The following is a 26,627-nucleotide window of genomic DNA, read 5'->3' on the forward strand; positions in this document are numbered from 1 at the left end:
TTGGAGCAAATGATTTTGTACTGAGTTGTGAGCCTGTCTGTATGTTCTTCAACTGATTGAGCAAGAAAACACACTACAGCTACAGATCGTTGACAGACGATTGCTTGATCAGAAAATATTCTCATTCTGCAGTTCGGAGTAGTGGGAATAGACGACCAGCAGGACGTACAGATGAATCACTGCGGGGTTGTGGCACTGCATGAGATCTAAAATCCATTGAGTCGTCCCATACTCACGCAGGTTCAAGGCCTGTACTAGGGGTCGTCGCATGAAGCCGGAGCCGACGTGATTGTCCTCCACATTGCTCTTGGTGGAGCCCGCGATCAGGCTGCCGATGAGGGTCAGCACAAAGATAATCGTAAATACGCTAAAGGTTATCAGCCAGGGCCACAAGAGCCTCGCCCTTTTCTTCAGGGCGCCCACGAACAGGGCCACGGACACGGCCACCGCGATGGTGCAGGGCACGGACAGAAACAAGTAGAAGATCTGACTCTCGGCGTACTCTGTGCGGGGAGCGGAGAGGTCAGTGATCAGTGATGGCTGCACAGCCTCCGGAGGACGATACCCAGGCACCTTCGATTAGTCCATACATCAGCAGGGTCACCAGCTGCAGGCTATAGGTGAGTCCCGTGTAGATGGCGACCAAGAAGCATCCGTACTTCAAGCTACAGCAACCGCAACATGTTCTTAATAACATGCTCAAATAGGGCTAATATATTGTACGAGAATTTTGAAGGTAAACTCGAGGTTTATTCGATAGTAACACAGGCATATAGATGACAATTAGGCGACAAAATCTTCGAATTCGTCGTCTGCGTATTTCAGGAAAATGTAGAAGGAGTGGACTACCATTAGCGAGTAGATCAGCAATACTGTGGGATATCCAGCGGTTATGGAGGATGGATCGATACGGAGATCGATGATCACTCACCTATGATCAGTATCTCACAGAAGATGGTAACCACGGGCGGGTTTGCTGTAGCGATATCGACAATGCCCAAAATGATGTAGAAAAAAAGTATAATAAAAAAGACAGTCAGCCAGAAGAGGACCGGTCCTCGGCGTTTCTGAAATAAAGCAGTCACAAGAGGAAAATGGACTTAGGCTTTGCACCCTTTTCGGATTTGATTGTTAACCCACCCTGCGGGCACCGTAGATTAGCAGCCCGGAGGAGATGATGCCCATCATTAGTATGCCCGCCATGAGGATGACTGCCCACGCCTTGTCGGTTGTTTCTCTCACGAAAATGCAGTCGGTGGAGTAGCTGACCATCTCGCCCACATGGAAGGATAGGAAGAACAGCGCAATGATGAAGCACCCCGTGTCCAGCGGCAAAAAGAAGCAGCATTTCTTAAAAAACATCTTTTGCAAGCTATTATTCTATTTAAGAAATAAAACTCACAAATAATTTTGATTGAAAACAGTTGACCGAAAAGGTAGGGAGTCTTTGTTTGCCAGCTAAAAGCGAGGTTGAGTTTGTTGTTTACCGTAACCGCACGAATGTTGACTGTGAAACGCGGTAGTGCGCAGCCAACTTCACGCCGTACATGAATCGAGACACACGTGCCTGGACACCAGGATACGCGTTACTCCGTTTGGCCCTATGGCTTAACGATGGGCATTCCCCTCGGAGTACTAAGAGTCTAAATGTAGCGTTCCATTGATTGGCACCGCATTCAAGGCAGAAGCTGCCACGTGCCCTTGCAGCAGGCTCCGCCCCTGCCCTGCCCACAGCTCTCTTTTTGAAGTTCAATGCAATTCGGGCAATCAAGACCCAACTCCGGACTGCCGGAGTCGTGCCCAGAAAATCGTGACGTTGCAGATAGAAGAGATATTTGACAGCTGAATGGCAGCCCGCCTGTCAAGGAAAACTCCAGAGAGAGCGAAAGAAGTACATTTTGAATGGATCGAAGATTAAATACCGTGGATGATTCACTTCTCTGTGCTAATCCTCTTCCTCCATGAGCATCCCGTCCAGGGGCACATCACGTTTTTGTATGCCGGAAACTGAATTTCCGCTTGAACAAACGCTGCCTGCTTCTGCCTCATCCTTTGTGGCTCTTCCTGTGTTAATTAAGGCCCGAACAATGGCCCAAATCGATTGAACACATTTAATAACAATTTGCCGGACAAATTGTTGTCCAAACATTGCCGAATCCGATGCGGGGGCCGGGTCAGGCCGCGCCCATTTCGTTATTGGAACCGCAACATTGCAAACCGAACGGAAACTGGACCGAACCTGAACATTCAGCTTTCAGCGTGAACTCGGTTGAACCGAAAACACAATGACCTCCAGTTAATTGCATGGCCTGGTCCCGGTTCCGTTTTGGGCCAAGTCAGCAAGTGGCAGTCGCAGTGTCAGGCAGTGTCAGGCCGTGTCGACAGTGTTCGGGGGCGATGGAGTGGTTTCAGTGGTGTCTGTTTCGGTTTTTAGTGAATTATGTTGTAAATTCTGTGTGTTGCTATGTGTTGCGGTGTGGGAACAGACTGGCGGCCACCTTCTGTCGATAGATATCGGATCAGATTGGATTTTGATTGGATCTTGAAGCCGACTCTCGGCTATCTTGAATTCCCCTATCATATAGCATATCAGGTTCTTAGCACACTTCCTGCTTTCCCAGATATGTAAGGGCTCATATAGGAGGTACATAAGTATATCAATCAGACGTCAGGTCGCATATCTTATTGCGATAGAGAGAGAACTATTTATATTGTACGCATAGTAGGTGCCATAAAGAACACAATTCGTGGCATCATGGCGCAAATATTTGCACCTCAATCGAGGTGTTGCCTTCGCAGGAACTGAAGAACTGATTAGATTCAGTCCGAACCAAAGGCCAAAGACACCGTTTTATCGGATCCTCAAGCTTTATCAGGTTTCATCATAAATTTATGGCCCAAAAAAAGTATTTTTACAATCGGCGAGGGTTGCTTCAACTCTACGCTGCAGTGCCGTCCATCAATCAATCAGTCAGCTTGGAGTGTCAATCATTCAGTGCTCCACTCTAGAGCACTAGGGTGTGTGCGTGTGTGGGCCTCTTGGGAGTCTTTTTGCATCGCCACTTCCGCCTGCTAATCAAATCCAATCAAATCCACTCAAAACCGAAGCTGTTTTCTATGATCTGTTTGGGTACGAGTCGTTGTGGCTTCTGGGTGGGCGTTACGACGTACCGGTTTCCATTTAAGTTGTTTTCCATGTACTACCACTCGTAATGCTCAGGGCTCTGTGGCTCTGTGGCTCGAGGTTTAGCTATTAAACCACTTTGGCTCCATGGCTCTTTGGCAGATAAGAAACCAGTAAGCAGATCTTGGCCAACTGTTGGCCAACGCATATGGAAATCATATATTTGGCTGATCTCGCGGCTATGTCGCGGCATATTCGAGGCTCGACTCGAGACGCCCAAGCGAATCCTTCAGAAGAGAATGCCCGACAATCCTTTAGTTTTCGATTGGGTTTCGATTGGGGTATTCCATCAGTAAAGGCAGTCCTTCAGTTTGATTCCTACCGAGAATCCATAAACGCTTGAAGCGAAGTGTAAAAAGTATCTCCAATCGAATGCCAGGCAGAGGCTGAGGGGAGCATCAGAGAAGGGACCGACAGGCCAAGGGCCATGAAGCAGAAGAGTGCAGCCATAAAGGGGTGTTAAGAGAGATATTGATTTTAGCCAGAGGGAATGAGGACGTTGGACTCTTCGCGGTTTAGATTTATGGCTGGAGCAGAGAAACTTAAATCAATTGGATAAATGCCTGCCACCGAAAGTCCCTTGAATTTGTGTCCAAAAGCCAGGCAATGGCAATGGCAATTAGGCCATGGTATAATGGCCAATTCCTCAATTAGGCCAAGTTAATGGGTAACGCGAGAGGCAGGCACACATCTTTACTGCGAGATGTTTCTATCAAAAGTGCATGATAGATGCATGATAATGATGCTGCATAGTTTGGGCACGCACGACATCATTTCATTTCAGCGACTGGCTGCTGCCCCACTCCGTGCCCCATTCTCGCTCTTGAGCCAAAGTGGCATAAAGACCTACATAGATGTAAGCGAAGACACAAGGACGTGTGTGTGAGTGTGCCGCCTGTCTATCGTTGAATCTCTGTCTCTCCATTGAACCGTTAATTCCGGCAAGAACTTGGCTTGCAACAAAGCCATACTTATTCTTCCTGCGGCCTTCGGCGCCTTCTTTTGCGAGTAAATGTCACCAACCAGTAGCGAGACCTCCTTGAGGCTCGGCTATTGTTCGGAACAATAAAGATGCCTCCGATAGGGAGCGCAGAGTGTGGAAGTAGAAGTGTTTATATGTACCAAAAGAGTATATATAAGAAGAAACTGTATTATCTGGGGTATGCATGTAAAGGTCATAGTTTTTTGCCCCGATTTAAAGCATGCATCTCATATTCGACCATCAAAATATTCACAAAGTGTACAAAATTCCATCCTGCCATGCCTCGAACACTGCATATGCGTGATATGCAAAGGAAACGTCAGACATGAATACATAATGTATGTATGTATGTACATTGCTTATGTAGTTACATAAGCAAAATGGAATGCGGCCTGACAGCCACAGAACCGCAGGCAAACCACTGAAAACAGCACGAATTCCGCATTTCCTATTATTATTAATTACATTTTGTTTATTTTTGTTGGCGTTAATTTAATTTGTCGCGCTCTGGCGTTTTATTTAATTTAATTTTGCTGTCAAACCAAAAAATACAAACCTTACCAAAACCAACGATGACAACTCTGGGTATGGAATCGGAAATGGTGCCCCTTGCAACCCTGGCAACCGCTGGCAACCACTGGCATCACCCATCTCGTGTGCGTATACGCAATGGAACAATGGAAATTGGCCACCATCGGAAAATGCAATCGTATCTGCCGTTGCATTCGTCTTGTGTCGTCTACATGAATAAATGATATGCCTACGGTGAAGTGGCTCAGGTGGCCAGAAGTGGCCTTCTGGTTTAAGGTTGGTGCTTGGCTCTCTACCTATCTATCTATATATATGAATATAAGTATCTATGTACTATGTATAGATAATTCCATTCCATGATGGCCTTAAAGCCTCAAAGGAAAACCCTCTGGAGTTACAGAAAACCGAGTCGAATTTTCAATTAAATTTATATACATATGTTATACCACACAGACGTTAAGTATTAATAATATTATTTTAGTTTCCACACCATACATATTTGTATTTGTAGGCGGAAAAGGGATGGCCTCCGCCTCATTGAATATTTATTAATATTTAAGTTTAAGTTTAATTTTAATGGACACGAGGCCTGCGGCGACTCTCTGCATATTTTACTAGCCACAAAATTTGCTTTAGTCTGCCACAAAACGGGGCAACTTCAGTTCCAACTACGAAATGTGTCAAGTACAGCAAACAGTTACAGATTTATGGCTCGAAGCGACCACGTGACCAGCAACTCCTTTTCTTTCCACCTCGAATCCCTCTCTAGAGCTCTGGCGCTGCACTCCGTCCTCCTCCTCCCACCTTCTCCTGGCTACCCATGTAATTCAATTAAAATACAAAAAAGGAAAAAGATTTTAGCGCTTCAGGCGTCAGGCAATTCGCAAATGGACCACGAGAAAAGGAATTGGGAATGGAAATGGGAGTAGTACTCCATGCTGCCACATGTCTCTGTCCGTTTTACACAGTCTGTGAGTGGTTTGGGGTCGCCTTTGGACAGTTCTCGATAGCATTATCATTTGCAGAGAGACAACCGCAAGGGAAGGGCAGGAGCCAAGAGGGAAACCACAAAATATTTTAACTGAATTTCTGACATGTTTTTTATTTTTTTTTATCCGTAGGCAAACAAATAATTTGGGAAACTTTTGCGGCATGCCCCCAAAAAAGAGAAGAAAACGAGGGGGAACGTTGTGAGTTGCTGCGGACACCGCAACTCTACATTTATACCCGATACTAAGTCAGTATGGCTCTCCTCCGGCAGACGCTGCTAATATTAAACGACACGACAAAGAGTGCGTGCGAGAGAGACAGAAAATCAGTCTGAGCGTGACGTCGGGCGCTGCGTAGCCAGTGCAAATTGATTTGTTCCTTTTGGCTATAAAAATTATCTGATCTGGTCCAGATTCAGCAATCTGATAGATATGGTCGTTATCTATGATTTTTAGTTTTCTCGAATGTGCAATATTGTGGATGCAACAGATTTTCGTTTTTTGTGTGGGCGGAAGGGGGTGGGTCGAAATTCTGAGATATACGTTTTATAGTGAGATCTAACAGAAGTGCGGATACCAAATTTGGTTTCTCTAGCCTTAATAGTCTCTGAGATTTGTGGATGCCCCAGATTTTCGTCCTTTGCGGGGCGGAAGGGGGTGTGGCGAAATTTTGACACAAAATGGTCAAGGTCCGATATCACAGGTGTGTGGATACCAAATTTGGTTGCTCTGGCTCTTATGGGTTCTGAGATCCTTGAACTCATATTTTGCAATTGGCAAAACCGACCATGAAACCTGTGTGTTAGAGAGAGACAGAGCGAGAAAGAATGAAATTGTTTTCTTGATTCTGGCTATAATAATTATACGATCTGGTTGAGATCTTACATTCTAAAACATATAGTCATCCTCTACGATTCTGCGTTTTTGGTTTTATCGTATCTTTAAAAATGTGGATGCCTCAGATTTTCGTCCTTTGTGGGGGCGGAAGTGGGCGGGGCGAAGTTTTGAAATATTTTTGTAGCAGTGAACATATCACAGAAGTCTGGATCCAAAACATCGTTGCTCTAGCTCTTATAGTCTTTGAGCACTAGGCGCTGAAGGGGACGGACAGACGGACAGACGGACGGACGGACAGACGGACAGACGGACGGACGGACAGACGGACAGACGGACGGACGGACAGACAGACATGGCTCAATCGACTCGGCTATTGATGCTGATCAAGAATATATATACTTTATGGGGTCGGAAACGATTCCTTCTGGACGTTACACACATCCACTTTTACCACAAATCTAATATACCCCAATACTCATTTTGAGTATCGGGTATAAAAACTGTAAAGTTTGTATGCAGCTGTGACAGACAATGGTTCTAAGACTGGCACTAACAAATCCATCATGAAAAAGTAGCTCTTAGTCGTTCGGTATAGGGGGATCCAATATAGGAATCCTGTCCGATTTATTCGCTTCTAGCTCTTGCTTAAGCCGGTTGTGTTTTTTTCTTGCTCCCGCATTCTCCGCCCTTTGCCACAATATCACACAACATTGTTGTGTCTTTGTTTTGATTTATTATCGCATCTCTTTAATTTGATTCTACCTTGTGTTAACCACCAGTGTTTTGTTTGTAAACAAGTGTTAAATATAAATTCAATATTGCAACGTAACACATCGGACTCGTGCAGGCAATTTGTTATTGTTTTTTTGCCCAGTCTGCTTTTCGTTATCGCTTCTTCGGTGTGCACTGTTCTCGCGCATCAGCGGTTGCATCGCCCACACTCTCTCGTGAGCATAAGCGGGCTTCTCGCATTGTTGCTCTCACTCTCTCTGGATTGCCTATACTCTCCCTCTCTGTGGACTTTTCTTTTGTGTCTCTGCTTTGGTGAGTTTACTGCTCGTTTTCTGCACTTCGTTGGATCATCTGCTTTGAATTATTGCCGCTGCAGCTGATTGTCTGGCTCGCTCTGCTGTCTGCTCTCCTACTTTACCTGCTATCTCACTCCGTTCTTCTTTTATTCGTGCACAGTGATTCTACTACTGTCCATAATGGCAATTGTTTGCAGTGCAAAGAAATGTGAATTCGGTGGTGTTATCATTGGTGGTTCATTTCTTAGCTGCTGGCTGTGCGACAATTTTGCCCACATAAAATGTGCTGGTGGTGGAAATTTTGGCCGGCTGAATGATCTGATCTCGAAACGCATGGGCCTGTCTTGGTCATGTCTGGCTTGTCGGGAGATTGAGGCCGAAATGCGCACATTTATGAGACAGACTCGAACTGGGTTTCTGGATGTCCGGAAACAATTTGTGGCTCTCAACGAGAAATTTCTTGCCCTTGAATCACAGTTTCTTGGGCTCAAACTCTTGAGCGAATCGCCTAGACGGAAAATTCCGCATATTGTTACCAATCTCTTGCAACCTAATCCGATTGGTACGCCTGCCTCCCACCTTCATCCATCGGAAGCATTTCCGTGTAGTCATGCCACGCCGTTGTCTGTAAATCCGCCAACGGTGGTTCCGGAGTTCTTTACACCGAGCAATGTGCTTCCTTCGAGCACCCAACTCCCCAACAGCATCAATCCCATCCCTGCAGTTTCTGTGGCCGTCACTTCTAACGCGGAGAGTGCTCCTTGTGCGGGTGTGCTGGTTGCTGAAGACGTCTTGCCAATTCCTGCTCCAATTCCTGCTCCAATTCCTACTCCAATTCCTGCTACAGCCATTGCTGCCAATTCCTCTGCCCTTGTACCGAGATCTCTTTTAGGAGTGGCTCCACCATCTCGATCTCGCTCGGGACTTCAACTTAAAGCAGTGGTCCCTCGGAAAGCAATATTTGTTTCTCGTCTTATTCCTGAGGCTACAACGGAGTATGTTAAACAACATCTTGCCGCTAAACTTAACACTTCGCCTGTTGATATAGTTGTGACTAAATTTACATTTAAACATAAGCGCAACATATCATCCTTTAAAATTCTTCTCCCTGATTCTTTACTATCCTGTTCTCTAGAACCGTCAATATGGCCTGAGCATACAATTGTGCATGAGTTCCTTCTCAAAGATTCGAACTCGAATCCAAGAATTACCGAACATGCTCCAAAAAACTGATGTACTATTTTTCCATGCACTATCAGAACGTTCGCAGTTTGCTGGGAAAATTGCGTCAAATTCATACTAATAGCGCGTCCTTTGATTTCTATGCCATCGCGTTTACCGAAACCTGGCTTAACTCCTCTGTCAATGATCACGAAATTTTCATTGATAGTTACACTATTTATAGAATGGACCGCCCATCTTTTGAAGGTTGGGTTCTGATTGCAGTTAAATCTGTTTTCTCATCTGAGTTATTCCCATCCAATAACATTCATGGAATTGAATTTGTTGCAGTCAAAGTTCGTGTTGGCTCCGCATTTTTCTATTTAACCTGCTCTTACATTCCTCCCAGGTCTGATGATGAGCTTTACTTACACCACCTTTCAGCAATTAATAATGTTGTTTCTACATTAGGGTGCAATGATCGAATTATTGTCATGGGGGACTTTAACCTCCCATTTCTTTCTTGGCTGCCTTGTGATGACGCTAACCTGTTGTTTCCCAATTGCCATAATGACTCTATCAATGGGCTAAAAACATTAGGGACAGACTTCTTGACCTTGTTTTTGTTAACGATGGTTCTCTTGCTACTGTATCTAGAGCAAGCCCAATATCTCTCCCTGAAGATCCTTACCATCCAACTTTGTTGATATCACTGGAGTGTACACAATCTGGAGGTGCTGACAGTTCCATGGCTCCTTGTCACATAAAGTGTTTTCGCAAAACAAACTTTATTGATTTAGATCTACATCTCTCGTGTGTTGATTGGTCGTTTCTTTATTCATTACCGAACATAGATGCAACTGTTAACTCGTTTTATAGTTCTATTTACTCCGCCCTTAATACGTTTGTTCCAGATATCACTGTACCTGTATCGTCCAAGCCTCCCTGGTTCTCCAAGTATTTGTCATACTTAAAAAATAATAAATCCCGGCTCTATAAAAAGTACCAGAAGTCGGGCTCCACGTTGGCCTTAGCTCTATACTCCTCCGCTCGCTCTCTGTTCCTTGCCGTCAATAGTCAGTGTTAGTCAGTATTTGCTTCTAGCTCTTGCTTAAGCCGGTTGTGTTTTTTTTTCTTGCTCCCGCATTCTCCGCCCTTTGCCTAAATATCATACAACATTGTTGTGTCTTTGTTTTGATTTATTATCGCATCTCTTTAATTTGATTCTACTTTGTGTTAACCACCAGTGTTTTGTTTGTAAACAAGTGTTAAATATAAATTCAATATTGCAACGTAACACATCGGACTCGTGCAGGCAATTTGTTATTGTTTTTTGCCCAGTCTGCTTTTCGTTATCGCTTCTTCGGTGTGCACTGTTCTCGCGCATCAGCGTTTGCATCGCCCACACTCTCTCGTGAGCATACGCGGGCTTCTCGCATTGTTGCTCTCACTCTCTCTGGATTGCCTATACTCTCCCTCTCTGTGGACTTTTCTTTTGTGTCTCTGCTTTGGTGAGTTTACTGCTCGTTTTTTGCACTTCGTTGGATCATCTGCTTTGAATTATTGCCGCTGCAGCTGATTGTCTGGCTCGCTCTGCTGTCTGCTCTCCTACTTTACCTGCGATCTCACTCCGTTCTCTTATTATTCGTGCACAGTGATTCTACTGCTGTCAATAATGGCAATCGTTTGTAGCGCAAAGAAATGTGAATTCGGTGGTGTTATCATTGGTGATTCATTTCTTAGCTGCTGGCTGTGCGAAAATTTTGCCCACATAAAATGTGCTGGTGGTGGAAATTTTGGCCGGCTGAATGATCTGATCTCGAAACGCATGGGCCTGTCTTGGTCATGTCTGGCTTGTCGGGAGATTGAGGCCGAAATGCGCACACTTATGAGACAGACTCGAACTGGGTTTCTGGATGTCCGGAAACAATTTGTGGCTCTCAACGAGAAATTTCTTGCCCTTGAATCACAGTTTCTTGGGCTCAAACTCTTGAGCGAATCGCCTAGACGGAAAATTCCGCATAATGATACCAATCTCTTGCAACCTAATCCGATTGGTACGCCTGCCTCCCACCTTCATCCATCGGAAGCATTTCCGTGTAGGCATGCCACGCCGTTGTCTGTAAATCCGCCAACGGTGGCTCCGGAGTTCTTTACACCGAGCAATGTGCTTCCTTCGAGCACCCAACTCCCCAACAGCATCAATCCCATCCCTGCAGTTTCTGTGGCCGTCACTTCTGACGCGGTGAGTGCTCCTAGTGCGGGTGTGCTGGTTGCTGACGACGTCTTGCCAATTCCTGCTCCAATTCCTGCTCCAATTCCTGCTGCAATTCCTACTCCAATTCCTGCTACAGCCATTGCTGCCAATTCCTCTGCCCTTGTACCGAGATCTCTTTTAGGAGTGGCTCCACCATCTCGATCTCGCTCGGGACTTCAACTTAAAGCAGTGGTCCCTCGGAAAGCAATATTTGTTTCTCGTCTTATTCCTGAGGCTACAACGGAGTATGTTAAACAACATCTTGCCGCTAAACTTAACACTTCGCCTGTTGATATAGTTGTGACTAAATTTACATTTAAACATAAGCGCAACATATCATCCTTTAAAATTCTTCTCCCTGATTCTTTACTATCCTGTTCTCTAGAACCGTCAATATGGCCTGAGCATACAATTGTGCATGAGTTCCTTCTCAAAGATTCGAACTCGAATCCAAGAATTACCGAACATGCTCCAAAAAACTGATGTACTATTTTTCCATGCACTATCAGAACGTTCGCAGTTTGCTGGGAAAATTGCGTCAAATTCATACTAATAGCGCGTCCTTTGATTTCTATGCCATCGCGTTTACCGAAACCTGGCTTAACTCCTCTGTCAATGATCACGAAATTTTCATTGATAGTTACACTATTTATAGAATGGACCGCCCATCTTTTGAAGGTTGGGTTCTGATTGCAGTTAAATCTGTTTTCTCATCTGAGTTATTCCCATCCAATAACATTCATGGAATTGAATTTGTTGCAGTCAAAGTTCGTGTTGGCTCCGCATTTTTCTATTTAACCTGCTCTTACATTTCTCCCAGGTCTGATGATGAGCTTTACTTACACCACCTTTCAGCAATTAATAATGTTGTTTCTACATTAGGGTGCAATGATCGAATTATTGTCATGGGGGACTTTAACCTCCCATTTCTTTCTTGGCTGCCTTGTGATGACGCTAACCTGTTGTTTCCCAATTGCCATAATGACTCTATCAATGGGCTAAAAACATTAGGGACAGACTTCTTGACCTTGTTTTTGTTAACGATGGTTCTCTTGCTACTGTATCTAGAGCAAGCCCAATATCTCTCCCTGAAGATCCTTACCATCCAACTTTGTTGATATCACTGGAGTGTACACAATCTGGAGGTGCTGACAGTTCCATGGCTCCTTGTCACATAAAGTGTTTTCGCAAAACAAACTTTATTGATTTAGATCTACATCTCTCGTGTGTTGATTGGTCGTTTCTTTATTCATTACCGAACATAGATGCAACTGTTAACTCGTTTTATAGTTCTATTTACTCCGCCCTTAATACGTTTGTTCCAGATATCACTGTACCTGTATCGTCCAAGCCTCCCTGGTTCTCCAAGTATTTGTCATACTTAAAAAATAATAAATCCCGGCTCTATAAAAAGTACCAGAAGTCGGGCTCCACGTTGGCCTTAGCTCTATACTCCTCCGCTCGCTCTCTGTTCCTTGCCGTCAATAGTCAGTGTTAGTCAGTATTTGCTTCTAGCTCTTGCTTAAGCCGGTTGTGTTTTTTTTTCTTGCTCCCGCATTCTCCGCCCTTTGCCTAAATATCATACAACATTGTTGTGTCTTTGTTTTGATTTATTATCGCATCTCTTTAATTTGATTCTACTTTGTGTTAACCACCAGTGTTTTGTTTGTAAACAAGTGTTAAATATAAATTCAATATTGCAACGTAACACATCGGACTCGTGCAGGCAATTTGTTATTGTTTTTTGCCCAGTCTGCTTTTCGTTATCGCTTCTTCGGTGTGCACTGTTCTCGCGCATCAGCGTTTGCATCGCCCACACTCTCTCGTGAGCATACGCGGGCTTCTCGCATTGTTGCTCTCACTCTCTCTGGATTGCCTATACTCTCCCTCTCTGTGGACTTTTCTTTTGTGTCTCTGCTTTGGTGAGTTTACTGCTCGTTTTTTGCACTTCGTTGGATCATCTGCTTTGAATTATTGCCGCTGCAGCTGATTGTCTGGCTCGCTCTGCTGTCTGCTCTCCTACTTTACCTGCGATCTCACTCCGTTCTCTTATTATTCGTGCACAGTGATTCTACTGCTGTCAATAATGGCAATCGTTTGTAGCGCAAAGAAATGTGAATTCGGTGGTGTTATCATTGGTGATTCATTTCTTAGCTGCTGGCTGTGCGAAAATTTTGCCCACATAAAATGTGCTGGTGGTGGAAATTTTGGCCGGCTGAATGATCTGATCTCGAAACGCATGGGCCTGTCTTGGTCATGTCTGGCTTGTCGGGAGATTGAGGCCGAAATGCGCACACTTATGAGACAGACTCGAACTGGGTTTCTGGATGTCCGGAAACAATTTGTGGCTCTCAACGAGAAATTTCTTGCCCTTGAATCACAGTTTCTTGGGCTCAAACTCTTGAGCGAATCGCCTAGACGGAAAATTCCGCATAATGATACCAATCTCTTGCAACCTAATCCGATTGGTACGCCTGCCTCCCACCTTCATCCATCGGAAGCATTTCCGTGTAGGCATGCCACGCCGTTGTCTGTAAATCCGCCAACGGTGGCTCCGGAGTTCTTTACACCGAGCAATGTGCTTCCTTCGAGCACCCAACTCCCCAACAGCATCAATCCCATCCCTGCAGTTTCTGTGGCCGTCACTTCTGACGCGGTGAGTGCTCCTAGTGCGGGTGTGCTGGTTGCTGACGACGTCTTGCCAATTCCTGCTCCAATTCCTGCTCCAATTCCTGCTGCAATTCCTACTCCAATTCCTGCTACAGCCATTGCTGCCAATTCCTCTGCCCTTGTACCGAGATCTCTTTTAGGAGTGGCTCCACCATCTCGATCTCGCTCGGGACTTCAACTTAAAGCAGTGGTCCCTCGGAAAGCAATATTTGTTTCTCGTCTTATTCCTGAGGCTACAACGGAGGATGTTAAACAACATCTTGCCGCTAAAATTAACACTTCGCCTGTTGATATAGTTGTGACTAAATTTACATTTAAACATAAGCGCAACATATCATCCTTTAAAATTGTTCTCCCTGATTCTTTACTATCCTGTTCTCTAGAACCGTCAATATGGCCTGAGCATACAATTGTGCATGAGTTCCTTCTCAAAGATTCGAACTCGAATCCAAGAATTACCGAACATGCTCCAAAAAACTGATGTACTATTTTTCCATGCACTATCAGAACGTTCGCAGTTTGCTGGGAAAGTTGCGTCAAATTCATACTAATAGCGCGTCCTTTGATTTCGATGCCATCGCGTTTACCGAAACCTGGCTTAACTCCTCTGTCAATGATCACGAAATTTTCATTGATAGTTACACTATTTATAGAATGGACCGCCCATCTTTTGCAGGTGGGGTTCTGATTGCAGTTAAATCTGTTTTCTCATCTGAGTTATTCCCATTCAATAACATTCATGGAATTGAATTTGTTGCAGTCAAAGTTCGTGTTGGCTCCGCATTTTTCTATTTAACCTGCTCTTACATTCCTCCCAGGTCTGATGCTGAGCTTTACTTACACCACCTTTCAGCAATTAATAATGTTGTTTCTACATTAGGGTGCAATGATCGAATTATTGTCATGGGGGACTTTAACCTCCCATTTCTTTCTTGGCTGCCTTGTAATAACGCTAACCTGTTGTTTCCCAATTGCCATAATGACTTTATCAATGGGCTAACGGATATTTCCCTTGTCCAAATTAATGCCGTTAAAAACATTTTTTTTTTTCATGTGGAAAATTTGTATTTTATTGTAAACAAGTTTACTGCTACCTTTCGTGGCAACTTAATCTAGTTTTACATTTAAGGGGAAAAACAATTGATCACAGGAGATACATACTTAAACTTAATGTGACATATATGGAGTAGGTACATACATTATTTAGAATATTTACAAAAAGTTAATGAGATGTTATAGGAGGGATCTAGTAGGGAGATCCAGTGGATGACTCCTTTTGAGTCTTCTTTTCCTTGGCGGGTTAATTAGACGTCTGGCTAGCGCATTAGGGTGACCACCAAGTCGTTGCAAGTACCTTGCTGCATGTAATTGTATAACATCGCCCACTTTGGGAACCTTTAGGTCCCTCTCGATGTCGCTGTTTCGTATGTACCATGGAGCATTGCATATTCGTCGTAGAATTTTTGACTGAGCAACTCTAATTTTATTTAAGTTGGTTTTTGACGCGATGCCGTAAACTTGAAGTGCGTATTTCCATATGGGGCTGAGGATGGACTTGTATATCGTGACTTTGCTGTACAGCGATAGCTTATTTCTTGGTGCAAGTAGCCACGCCATCTTTCCCGCTTTCGCCATCACAGACTGTCGAACCATGGTAGTATGGGTTTTGATATTTAGTGACCTGTCGAGTACAACACCCAGGTATTTGTACGAGCTCTTGTGCGTAAGTGTGGAGCCCAGCATATTAATGCCTCCGCAAGAAAGTGTTCTCGTAGCAAAAGTAACATTAGCACATTTGCTGCTGTTGATGCCTATGTTCCATTTCTGAGCCCAGACCTCAAAGCTGCTCACATATTGTTGCAGAGCTTCCGTAGCTAGATTTATGCTTGGACTTCTGGTCAGCACTGCAGTGTCATCCGCGTAGGTTGCTATCAACACATCGTCCTCGTCCAACCCAGTTATTACCCTTGAGGAAGGCATATCGGCTGTATATAGGGTATATAACGTTGGTCCAAGAACGCTGCCTTGTGGGACGCCTGCACAGATTGGGCGCTTCGATGATTTTGCTCCATTTACAACAACTCTAAAACTTCTGTCCATTAGAAAGCTACTCACCAGCTGGAATAGCTGCGGCGGCAATATGTTTCTCAGCTTAAAGAGGAGGCCATCATGCCCCACCCTGTCAAACGCTTGATGAATGTCCATAAACACAGCTACCGAATACATTTTTTGCTCCATTGCATCAAGCGCGAAGTTGACCACTCGATGAAGTTGTTCTGGCGTGCCGTGACCTTGTCTAAATCCAAACTGCCACTTTGGAATTCTTTTCTTTACAGGTTCAAGCTGCATGATGCGGTTCAGTATCATTCTTTCCGCCATCTTCCCTAGCGCTGAGAGCAGGCTAATTGGTCTGTAGCCATCGACTTCTGTGTGTTGTTTTTCTGGCTTAGGTACCATGGAGATTAGCGCCATCTTCCAGCAGGTAGGAAAGTGTCCTATCCTAAGAATGCTGTTGAGGAGCAGCACTATAAATATATGCTGATCATGAACCTTTTAGGGTTTTATGCCATAATTATAACTCCCTCTGTCAAACCCTATCCCCTGAACTGTCTCTTAAACTAATTGCATGCAATATTTATAATCATTTAAATTTAGCTAACTTTTAACTTATCCTTTTCCGCCTTTAGTAACGAAGTACCATTATTAACAGATAATTTGTTAATTTAATAAATAAATAAAATAATCATTACCTTTCACAATGTAGTAGTAACTTTCGTAGTGATCCTAAAAAATTCTATTCGTTCGTTAATTCTAAGCGCAAGTCAAACGTTTTTCCTCCGTCCCTTCATTACCAGAACAAAACAGAAGCTTCTGCTGTTGGTATTGCAAATTTATTCGCTAACTTTTTCCAAACAACGTACTCGTCTCATATTTACAACGCATCCACTCCGTATACGTACCAGCTACCTCAAGCTAACAGCATTTTTCTGCCCTTTTTCGAGGAAAGCGTTGTTCTGGAAGGTTTGTCATCTATGGACATATCGGGTCCAGATAAGGTACCAAGTTGCATCTTAAAACACTGTGGCCAGTCCCTTTGCAAGCCCTTGACCTTTCTCTTCAACCTCTCCTTGGAACAGTCTTGTCTCCCAGTAATTTGGAATGAGTCCTACATCATTCCGCTTCACAAAAAAGGTTCAAGATCAAACATTGAAAACTATCGTGGTATCGCAAAGCTTTCCGCCATCCCGAAGCTTCTTGAGTTCCTGGTCACCCGGCAACTGCAACATCTTTGTTGCCGCTTGATATCTCCGTCGCAACACGGTTTTTTCAGACATCGTTCAACATCGACTAACCTTCTTGAGTTTTCTAACCTAATCCACCGTGGTTTTCAAATTGGTTTGCAGACGGATGTAGTTTTTACGGACTTCAGCAAGGCATTCGATTCTGTGAACCATGCTCTGCTTATTCAAAAGCTCTCTTTATTAGGGTTCCCAACGAATCTTCTAGATTGGATTTTGTCCTATCTCTCTAACCGTACTCAACGTGTTTTGTTTTCTAACGTGTTGTCAAATACTGTTAATGTTACTTCAGGTGTGCCACAGGGAAGTCATCTGGGCCCGCTTCTGTTTATTTTATTTGTGAACGACCTTCCTCAAGTTATAACATACTCTACTACACTAATGTATGCTGATGATGTCAAAATCTGTCTTTCTTACTCTGATTGGTATTTGCACACACGCCTTCAACTTGATCTAAGTGAACTACTATTGTGGTGTTCAACTAATCTTCTTTTTCTGAACCTTTCCAAATGCAAACTTATGACATTTTACCGTCGCGCTCCTCATTTTGTCTCATATGTTCTAGGAAATCATGTCCCTGAGCGAATTTCGAGTTCAAATGACCTCGGAGTCCTTTTTGATCATAAGATGTGTTTCAACACCCATATAGCTGCAACTGTAAATAAAGCTAAGGGTGTTTTAGCGTTCATCAAGCGTTGGTCCAAGGAGTTTGACGACCCGTACGTTACGAAAGAACTGTACATCTCGTTAGTACGTCCTATATTGGAGTATTGTTCTTGTGTGTTATTGAATCCGTGCAAAAGCAATTTTTAATTTTTGCCCTTCGGAACTTTAACTGAGACTCGGGTAGAATCTTGCCACCCTACCGGTCTAGGCTAAATCTTATCGACCTGCCGTCGTTGCACCATCGCAGAATATGCAATGGCGTAATGTTCGTGATGTTATAATCATTTAAATTTAGCTAACTTTTAACTTATCTTTTTCCGCCTTTAATCTAAGTACCATTATTAACAGATAATTTGTTAATTTAATAAATAAATAAAAATTGAAATATCTTGTCCATGGCTCTGTAGTATCGGTAGAACCGTTTGAAATTGTAACTTTGCGAAAAACACTGCTCTATACCGAAGAAAATAGGCTCATAATACGGGTAGTTCCGTTCAGTTAAAAAAAATACAAAAACACATAAAAATACGATAATATTCCTAACAAAAGTAACATCTACTGGAGTGTTTTCGGTTGTGGCTAAACAATGGCATTTCCATTCGCTTATGGGTAATTTCTACAGCGAATCCACATACGTCATTCGGTTTATTCGACGAATGTGGATGCTCCAGTAGAACAGGGGTAGAACCTCCTCTAAAACTGTAAAGCGACTGCTTTGAGGTCGCATCTCTCTCCCTCTCTTAAGTGGAAGGCAGCACCCCCTCCATGTGTGTGTGTGTGTGTCGCTTTTTAATGGGTTTTTATGCTTCTTTTTTATACCCGATACTCAAAATGAGTATTGGGGTATATTAGATTTGTGGTAAAAGTGGATGTGTGTAACTTCCAGAAGGAATCGTTTCCGACCCCATTAAGTATATATATTCTTGAATAGCATCAATAGCCGAGTCGATTGAGCCCTGTCTGTCTGTCCGTCTGTCCGTCCGTCCGTCCGTCCGTCCGTCCGTCCGTCCGGACTGTCACTGCTACAAAAATATTTCAAAAATTTCCAAATTTGGTATCCACACTCCTGTGATATCGGACCTTGACCGTTTCGTGTCCAAATTTCGCCACACCCCCTTCCGCCCACGCAAAGGACGAAAATCTGGGACATCCACAAATCTCAGAGACTATTAAGGCTAGAGTAACCAAATTTGGTATCCGCATTTCTGTTAGATCTCACTATAAAACGTATATCTCAGAATTTCGACCCACCCCCTTCCGCCCCCACAAAGGACGAAAATCTGTTGCATCCACAAAATTGCACATTCGAGAAAACTAAAAACGCAGAATCATAGATAATGACCATATCTATCAGATTGCTGAATCTGGATCAGATCGGATCATTTTTGTAGCCAAAAGGAACAAATCAATTTGCAGTGGCTACGCAGCCCCCGACGTCACGCTCAGACTGATTTTCTGTCTCTCTCGCACGCACTCTTTGTCGTGTCGTTTAATATTAGCAGCGTCTGCCGGAGGAGAGCCATACTGACTTAGTATCGGGTATAACTGTAGAGTTGCGGTGTCCGCAGCAACTCACAACGTTCCCCCTCGTTTTTTTTTTTGTATTCTATTACTTTTATTATGCTTTAATACTAGTTCTTATATAAGGTTAGCAACTAGTTGTGGGGGTCTGGGACTGTGGTTTGTTGGTGGGGTAATGGAGCGTAGCTATGCGGTACGGCCGCAAAGCATTGCTTTGCACAGCCGTTCCTCCTTACTCCTCCGACACTTTCCTTTCCCTCTCCGCTCTCCGTAGTTCCCGCATTATAGTGGCGGCGAACCTAGTGGTGGCATCCCACGCCTTGGGATTCGCTACCATGAGCGGCACGATCCCTCTGACGCTAATGCTGGTGGCTAGCTCATCCATTCAAAGAAGACGTGGTGAGCGTCCTCCACGATACCTCGACCACATGATGGGCACCAGTCCTCCGTTTCGTGTCCAAACCGCTTCAGGTACCATCTGAAGCATTCGTGGCCGCTCAGCATCTGAGTGAGGTGGAAGTCCACCTGTCCGTGCTTCCTCTCCAACCACAGCTTGATATCCGGAATCAGCTGGTGGGTCCAGCGTCCTTTAGTCGAGGAATCCCACTTCATCTGCCACCTCCTGACGGTCTCGTGCCTGGGTGATTCTCTCGACTCCGGTGGGAGGATTGTGGGTGTCCCTGCGAGATAGCTCGTACACCTCGGCCCTTTCCCTCTTGCTCTGCTATTGGGACTAGTCCCGCGATGACCAGGGCTGTGTCGTCAGATATGGTTCTAAACGCGCAGGCGATCCTGATGGCACATAAGCGGTGCGTTGCTTCGACTCCTCGCATATAGCTCGGCACCTTCGTCGCTTTGGACCACACTGCGGCAGAATACAGGAGCTGAGAGGAGACGACGCTGGTGATCAGCTTCCTCCTTGCTTGCTTTGGCCCCCTGGTGTTGAGCAGGATTCGCGAGAGTGCTCGGCAAGTCTGTGCGGACTTTGTGTTGGCGTACTCCAAGTGCTCTCTAAATGAAAGCCTAGTGTCCACCATTACTCCTAGGTATTTAAGAGCGCTTTGCGAAGTAATGTCGTGTCCGCCGACCGACACTCGGGCCGTCTCCACCTTCTTCCTGCTGCTAATCAGAACAGCCTCGGTCTTGTGGGCCGCCAGCTGTAATCCCGCTATGGCGAGCCACGTCTCCACGGCACGGATTGCCCCGTTTGCAGCTGCTTCAACTGCTGCAAGGTCCTTGGCTACCACTACGATGGCGACGTCATCGGCAAACCCGACGACCGTCGTGCCCTCGGGAAGATTCAGTCGCAGAACTCCATCATACATCGTATTCCACAGGAGCGGCCCTAGCACCGACCCCTGCGGGACTCCAGCAGTCACTCTATATGATCTTATCCCTTCGCTCGTCTCGTACAGCAGCACCCTCTCACTGAGGTAGCTGTCCACTATTCTCAGGAGGTATTCCGTGATCCGTAGCCTCCGTAGGGCTTCCATCGTTTTACCCCAGTCCGCAGAGTTGAAATCGTTTTTTATATCCAGGGTAACCAGCAGGCAGTACTGCTTTTGGCCCGCTCTCCAGCGGGTCCCACTTATTGCATTCTCCACTATGTTGGTGACTATGCCAATGGCATCCAGGGTTGATCTGCCTTTCCGGAAGCCATACTGGTTGGGCGACAAGCCGCCGGCATCTTCAATGGCACGGCTGAGCCTACGTGCAATGAGCTTTTCGCATACCTTCCCCGCGTTGTCCAGGAGACAAATTGGTCTGTACGAGGAAGGCTCGCCTGGTGGTTTCCCTGGCTTGTTGAGCAGCAGTAGCTTTTGAATCTTCCACCTATCGGGGAAGGTACCTTCTAGCAGACACTTATTGAAGACCTCGGCGAAGGCGGATGGCTGTAGTGCCAATGCCAGTTTTAAAGCCCTATTTGGGATTGCATCCGGGCCTGGGGCTTTTTTGCTGGGCAGGCTCCTACCGGCTTCCAGGATCTCCGCTTCCGTGATCATTTCGATGCCCGTGATCGGTGCGTCGCTTTCTAAGGGGCCTGGACGCCTCTGTTGCTCGCTGGGGAACAGGGTGGGCACTATGTCCTCGAGGGTGCTGGGGTCCGTTGGCGCCTTGCTCCCGGCACTTAGCCGCTTCATAACGATGTTGTAAGCCCTGCCCCAGGGGTCTTGTTCCGCTGTGTTGCAGAGCTGGAGAAAGCATTCCCGCTTGCTGCTCCGAATTGCATGCTTCAGTGCCTTCCTGGCGGTCCTATACTCCTCATGCGATGTGACGAACCGAGTCGTGCGTCGCGCTCTCTGCATAGCTCGTCTGGCCCTTAGACACGTTGTCCGGAGCGTGTCGATATCGGCGTTCCACCACACGATTGGCTCGTGGTGCCGCATGAATGGCTTCCGCTGTCTCATGCTCCTGTCACAGGCCTCCTCCATTCGCAAGGCGAGCTGGTTGGCCGATTCGTTGGCACTTGTGTCCCCGAGGGCCTCCCACGTCTCGAGGCTTCTAGCCAGAGCGCTGGTGTTGCCCCACGGTTTCTTGCGTCTTCAGCTAGTTCCTCAATGATTCGGGCGAAGGACTCGAGGGGTAGACTGGGCGCTAGGTAGCAGCTGTATACCCATAGGTTGCCAGCTCTCGCGCGCACAAAGTTTGCAGGGATCGCCTCCACATGCCCACAGGGATGCCTTCCCTGTTCTGTCGGTTGCCCAGGATTCGTTGTCACCTGATTTGTACGGCTCGCTGAGTATGGCCAGGTCCGATTTGAGTTCTCTCACCGTCTGCAGGAGCAGATCCTGTGCGGCCCTACAGTGATTCAGATTGAGCTGGATCACTTCCATCCTCTTGTTCCGGCTACCTCTCCTAGCTTCGAGAAGGGACACTGCCGGCTTCCCGATTGATGGCCCCTGTCCTCTCGGCCTCTCCCGGCGCAGACGAAGCAGGTTGCCTTGTTTGGACAGTCTGCTATCTTGTGCCCATTGACGCCGCAGCGAATGCAGCATCCAGTTCGGTCCACCGCACTATGGCAGTTTGGCGCAATGTGCCCAATCTCCAAGCACTTGTAGCACCTAGGCTGCGAGTCGTTCTCCTTGATCTTACATACCGTCCATCCCACCTTGACCTTGCCCTTGCCGAGGACCACTTGAACATCCCTGCTCGGCAGTCCAATTACGGCAGTCTGGGTGTCCCGGTATGATGGGCGTAGGCTTCTCACATTCACCGAGTCGGCTTTGATGGCAAATTGTTCAGCTAAGGCCTTGACAAGGTCCTCCGCGGTTACTAGCGGGTCCAGGTCGCTGATCGCTAGCACCCTCGTCCTCGTGTCTTCGGAAAGGGCTCGTACCTCCGCTACTCCATCCAGTACCGATTCGAGGCTCTCCTTAATCCTTGTTGCGCTTTCTTTATCGCCTCTGTTCAGCTCAAGGAGCAGGTTACCATTTGCGGTACGGCGGACCTTGTTGACGCTCGTACTCAGGTCCTGAAGCTGACCGTCTTCTCTCCGGGTAACCAGGGCCAGAACCTCGCTGTAGGTTTTTCCTTTCGCCTCGACGACCACGGCGTCCGGGCGGTGAGGTTTCCTAGCCGGCTTCTTGGCTGCCCTCGTCTTATTGGCCACCTCCCTCCATCCGCTGACCGGAATCTCGGGGCTCTTAGTCTGGCTCATAACGCTGGGCGTCGCCACGTCTTCTTGTGGCGGCAACGGGGCTTTCTTCTGCGGCCTCCTGGTTGCGTTGGCGCCTTTTGGCTGCCTTGGCCGCGTGGGGGGAGGGGGGGACCCGGATCCACCAGTGGCTGGCTTAGCCTACGCCACGGCTCCGTTTACGCCGCGGCATCCTTCTTCCAGACTGTCGTTGTCTGCTGCTCTTTGTCCATGCTCATGCTCTTGGTGCTCTGTGAGCATTTTGAGCACAAAACTGCGGCGTCGAGGCCTTCCTGCCTGGCGCTTCTGCCCGCTGCTGATGCTTGGCTTGCTTCATTGATGCTCGTGTGAAGCTCCTTCATTCGCACGAACATGTTTCTCGTCGCCATGTTGATGTGGCGCGTATTCTTATCCATCATTCTGCTATGGACTTCATCCAAGATATTTCCCAGCTCTTGGAGGTTTTCGAGGCAGGTTGCCTCCTGGCAGGCCTTACTTCTCTTAGGCGGCGTTTTTCTTTGCAAACTCTCTGGGCTGGCTGGGTTCCGTACCCTCTTAGGGGTCTCCCGGGCGTCCGGGTCCATGCTCTGTAACTCTGCTCCTGGAGCTGACGCAGCTGCTGGCGATCGGGCGAGCTTGCTGCCCTTCCTGAAAGCCAGGTTTTCGTCCTCTTCCATTCCTTTGCTCGATGTTCCAGTTAATTCTGGGTCGATTTTAATTTGAAATTTCAAATTTCGTTTGGCGCGTAACTCTGCTCCGGCACTCCGGCAGCCCTGTTCCGTACGAGGCTGTCCGGCAACACCGTCCGAGCTGCCACCCTGCGCGATCACCTGACTGGCAGCTCAGTGATCAGCTGCTGAGTGGGAGGCTCCCGGGGGGGAACCGTAAACAGAAAAAGAAAGACAAATTTGAGTGAGAAAATTGTCTTGCTTCGACTCCACCAACAATGTGTATAGCGGAAGGCGACAAACAAGAGTTCACCCCTCTCCCCCTCCTGCACGGAGCGCACTGGATATGCCCCTGCAACAGAACGGGTGGTCGGCCAGGGCCGATTTCATACGCAGTACGTACCGGTGCTTCAGTGACCTGCTCTTAACAGCTTTCCTTTCAGTTGCCAGGCGTGGCGCGGATTTTTTTGCCGGAAAACTTGGAGCTCGTGATAAACACAACCGGGTCAACCGCACTGCGTGTGAGTGTGTGTCTGTGTGTCTGTGTACATCAATTTGTTTTAAAATATAGCAATGTTTATACGATATCCAAGCGGATAGATGGTGGCGGGGAGCTCCCTCGAAACTTTGCTGCCATAACGGATATTATAATTATAAAGAATCATGTGTTGGGAAGGGAAGGGAGGCAGACCAGCATTGCTGCCAACACCATACAATTATTAACCATTATCGAGTCGGCTTTATCGTTGTTGTTCTCTCATTTTGCTTGCAGGTAAGATCCAAACCGAACCCGACCGACCCGTATATGTACGTACGTTCGAGTAGTGTGCCCTGAGTGCCATTGAGTGAGGGCAAAAGTCGCAATCGTCGTCGCTGCCGTCGCAGAGAAGTCCTCGTCGAGTATCTCAATCTCGCACTTCAGCCACTTATGGCGTACTTAAATCACAGCTCAATTGGTGCGATTCGAGGCGACTCTGCTCGAGAGCTGGCACAAAGGAGGTCCCGGCCAGAGCTTACCTATGACCAAATGCGGACAGAGAACTCTTTTCTTCTTGGGAGAATGAAAACCACGGCCAACACTATGTACGCCCCAAGCTGAGGGAGGAATACTCCTGTTCCTGTGCTCTTCCAGTCCGCAGCCACTCGAGCGGTGGCAAAGAGAGCGAGGCAAGGGGCAGGGGCCGGCGGTGCCTCCATCTTCAAGAATGCCAGCAATTTAGTGGGCGTGGCCAGGCCCTAGTTGAAACTAACGTCAAAGAAAAGAACATTTGACGCCAGCAAAAATGCTCGCAGCGCGGAATGGGTAAGGGGCAAAAAGGGGAGGACAGTAGGAGGATCGCAGCGAAATATCTCGAGTTCATTTCTGGCCAAATTGACTCTCTGGCTAAAAGGAGAAGCAGCAGCAGGAACCAAACTTAGCCTGGAAGCCAAACAAGCCGCAGAGCCAAACAAGTCTCTATATTTGTGCACCCCTGTAAATGTTTTGGCCCAAACGAAGGCTGGCGTGAGGCGCGTACTTACTGCAGGGTATCCATCAGGTCTGCCCCCCATTCGAATCGATTTGTTTTTCTTCTAGCCTCTGCCAAGACTGTTTTTCTCTACCTTTCGCTGGGGCCCGGGCTCTGTGGCAATTTCTGTTTTCTCGCAGTTTTTCCACCTCGTTTATCGGAGACACCAGCGAGGCCCCAGCCAGCGAGTGTCCTTCAGCTGCAGGCGGCCGTTGCACGGCTGTCTATTGGATGCAAGCCGCCGCTGCTGCCAAGCCTGCCATGTGGCTGGCTAAATTAAAGTAGCAGAAACCCGTTTGCCGATACGGCGCACGTGCAGCAGTCATCGAGTCGCCCCGCAGCCACCCGTTTGGGGAGCAGAAGGAGGGAGCAAAAATGTTGGGGTTTCGCATTTGTTTGGTCGTTCGTTGGTGGCATAATTCGCGCGCCAGGCGACGCCCCAAAACGTACACAGATGCTGGCCGGTGGGTGGTGGCGGCTGGCTCTGGTGGGGTGTCGTGTGTCTCTTTGTCTCTGGGGGGAGCTGCCATCGATTTACGAGCTGTGAGATTTCATGCATTGCCGCCTTTCCCGACCAATTGGCAGCATTTTTTTCCCCAATTGTTTGCTGCCGAACACTTGGCATCATGGCCCTGGTCCCTGGTCGCTGGTCTCTGGCTTTATGGCCAGCTGATAGGGAAATCGTTGCCACATCGGTAGCTAGGGGCCCCAGCTGAAATTTCCCTAATTAAAGGCCCAAAGAGTAGATAAATTCTAGGGATAAATTGTACGTATACCTATACTTTAGAATAGTGGGTGAAAATTCTTTAAAATCCTTAATAAATTTGGTTTTGGCATTCCTTTGGTTGTGCTTTATTCCCTGCTCTATATTCAAGTGAAACATATTTTTTTTTAGACATAATTTTGTGCGGCTGAGAAGCGCTGCTCTCTTTTACCTCAAGCTCTGGACCGTAAATAAAGGGCAGCCAGGCCACGCCGCAAGTCTGCCCACTTTCCTGGCCAGGGCTTTCACGAGAGGGAGCTGCCCCAGAGATTGATTTAATGCACCGATGGGGGATAGAGAGAGGGAGACTGAGCCAAGAACGGAGAACGGAGACAGAGCTCTCAGATGCTGCCCAAGCGCGTTCCGTTGTCAAATATGACTGCGGTCAGTTTTTGCAACGGGGAATTGCTGCAGCAACTGGCCTGACTCTTCCACTGACTCTGCCCCTGCCACGGCAGCTGCTGCTGCATAAATTTACGTACTCAAGTTGCTTTTACCATTTGTGGGCACCCTTTTTGCCTCCATTTACCGTAAGCTGCTGCTGCCATTAAGCCACTAAGCCACTAAGCAGCTAAATTCAAATCGAGAGACGAGCACCAAAGAACATTCATCCATAGCTTGGGCCCTGCTGTACATGCAGTGCACTCCAGGTAAAAATAGCAAACAGAATGTTAATCTTTGACAGTTATGCCAGCTGCTTCGAATACTAGACTAGTTTTCCCCATATTTCCGTCTGTATCGCGTATCTCTGTTTAATTTCACATTTGGCCAGCAGCTGGGTTTTATCAGCCAGCAGTGGTAGGCCATGTGTGCCGCTGCTGCTGCTGCTACTCGGAATAGCCTGAAAATATTGTTGACCCCCACCACCAACCCCAAACACACAAATTTCACGCCTGAAACTGCGGCATTTTTGCAAATCTTGAGAGTTT

The 26,627-nt window shown here is 46.7% G+C and overlaps 3 protein-coding genes across 5 annotated transcripts in view; 1 reads left to right on the forward strand and 2 right to left on the reverse strand.

Moving 5' to 3' along the window:
* Window positions 1-26,627, forward strand: part of LOC117189749 (SH3 and multiple ankyrin repeat domains protein 1-like) — a 188,055-nt gene that overhangs the window by 135,254 nt on the left and 26,174 nt on the right.
* Window positions 37-763, reverse strand: LOC117189753. 3 transcript variants are annotated; one of them, XM_033394830.1, is made up of 3 exons: window positions 574-761; window positions 237-503; window positions 37-126 (listed from the first exon to the last, which is right to left on the reverse strand). In XM_033394830.1, the coding sequence occupies exons 1-3, from the start codon at window positions 695-697 to the stop codon at window positions 122-124; spliced, it is 396 nt and encodes a 131-aa protein (XP_033250721.1). In that variant the 5' UTR covers window positions 698-761; the 3' UTR covers window positions 37-121. The 3 variants fall into 3 exon arrangements, with proteins under 3 accessions (XP_033250721.1, XP_033250720.1, XP_033250719.1); XM_033394829.1 differs by having other exon boundaries at window positions 88-179; window positions 574-759; XM_033394828.1 differs by having other exon boundaries at window positions 88-503; window positions 574-763.
* Window positions 716-1,499, reverse strand: LOC117189754. The gene is made up of 3 exons (XM_033394831.1): window positions 1,141-1,499; window positions 932-1,067; window positions 716-872 (listed from the first exon to the last, which is right to left on the reverse strand). The coding sequence occupies exons 1-3, from the start codon at window positions 1,360-1,362 to the stop codon at window positions 784-786; spliced, it is 447 nt and encodes a 148-aa protein (XP_033250722.1). The 5' UTR covers window positions 1,363-1,499; the 3' UTR covers window positions 716-783.

This window comes from Drosophila miranda (assembly GCF_003369915.1).
Source record: "Drosophila miranda strain MSH22 chromosome Y unlocalized genomic scaffold, D.miranda_PacBio2.1 Contig_Y1_pilon, whole genome shotgun sequence".
Taxonomy (NCBI): Eukaryota; Metazoa; Arthropoda; class Insecta; order Diptera; family Drosophilidae; genus Drosophila; species Drosophila miranda.

Excerpts from the sequence above, each read along its gene's own strand:
- LOC117189754 (XM_033394831.1), bottom strand. The coding sequence starts at position 1,362 with ATGTTTTTTAAGAAATGCTGCTTCTTTTTGCCGCTGGACACGGGGTGC. Across the intron at positions 1,068-1,140 it reads TAATCTACGGTGCCCGCAGG|AAACGCCGAGGACCGGTCCT; the intron begins GTGGGTTAACAA and ends GCTTTATTTCAG. Across the intron at positions 873-931 it reads CTGTGAGATACTGATCATAG|TATTGCTGATCTACTCGCTA; the intron begins GTGAGTGATCAT and ends GATATCCCACAG.
- LOC117189753 (XM_033394828.1), bottom strand. The coding sequence starts at position 697 with ATGTTATTAAGAACATGTTGCGGTTGCTGTAGCTTGAAGTACGGATGC. Across the intron at positions 504-573 it reads GATGTATGGACTAATCGAAG|AGTACGCCGAGAGTCAGATC; the intron begins GTGCCTGGGTAT and ends CTCCCCGCACAG.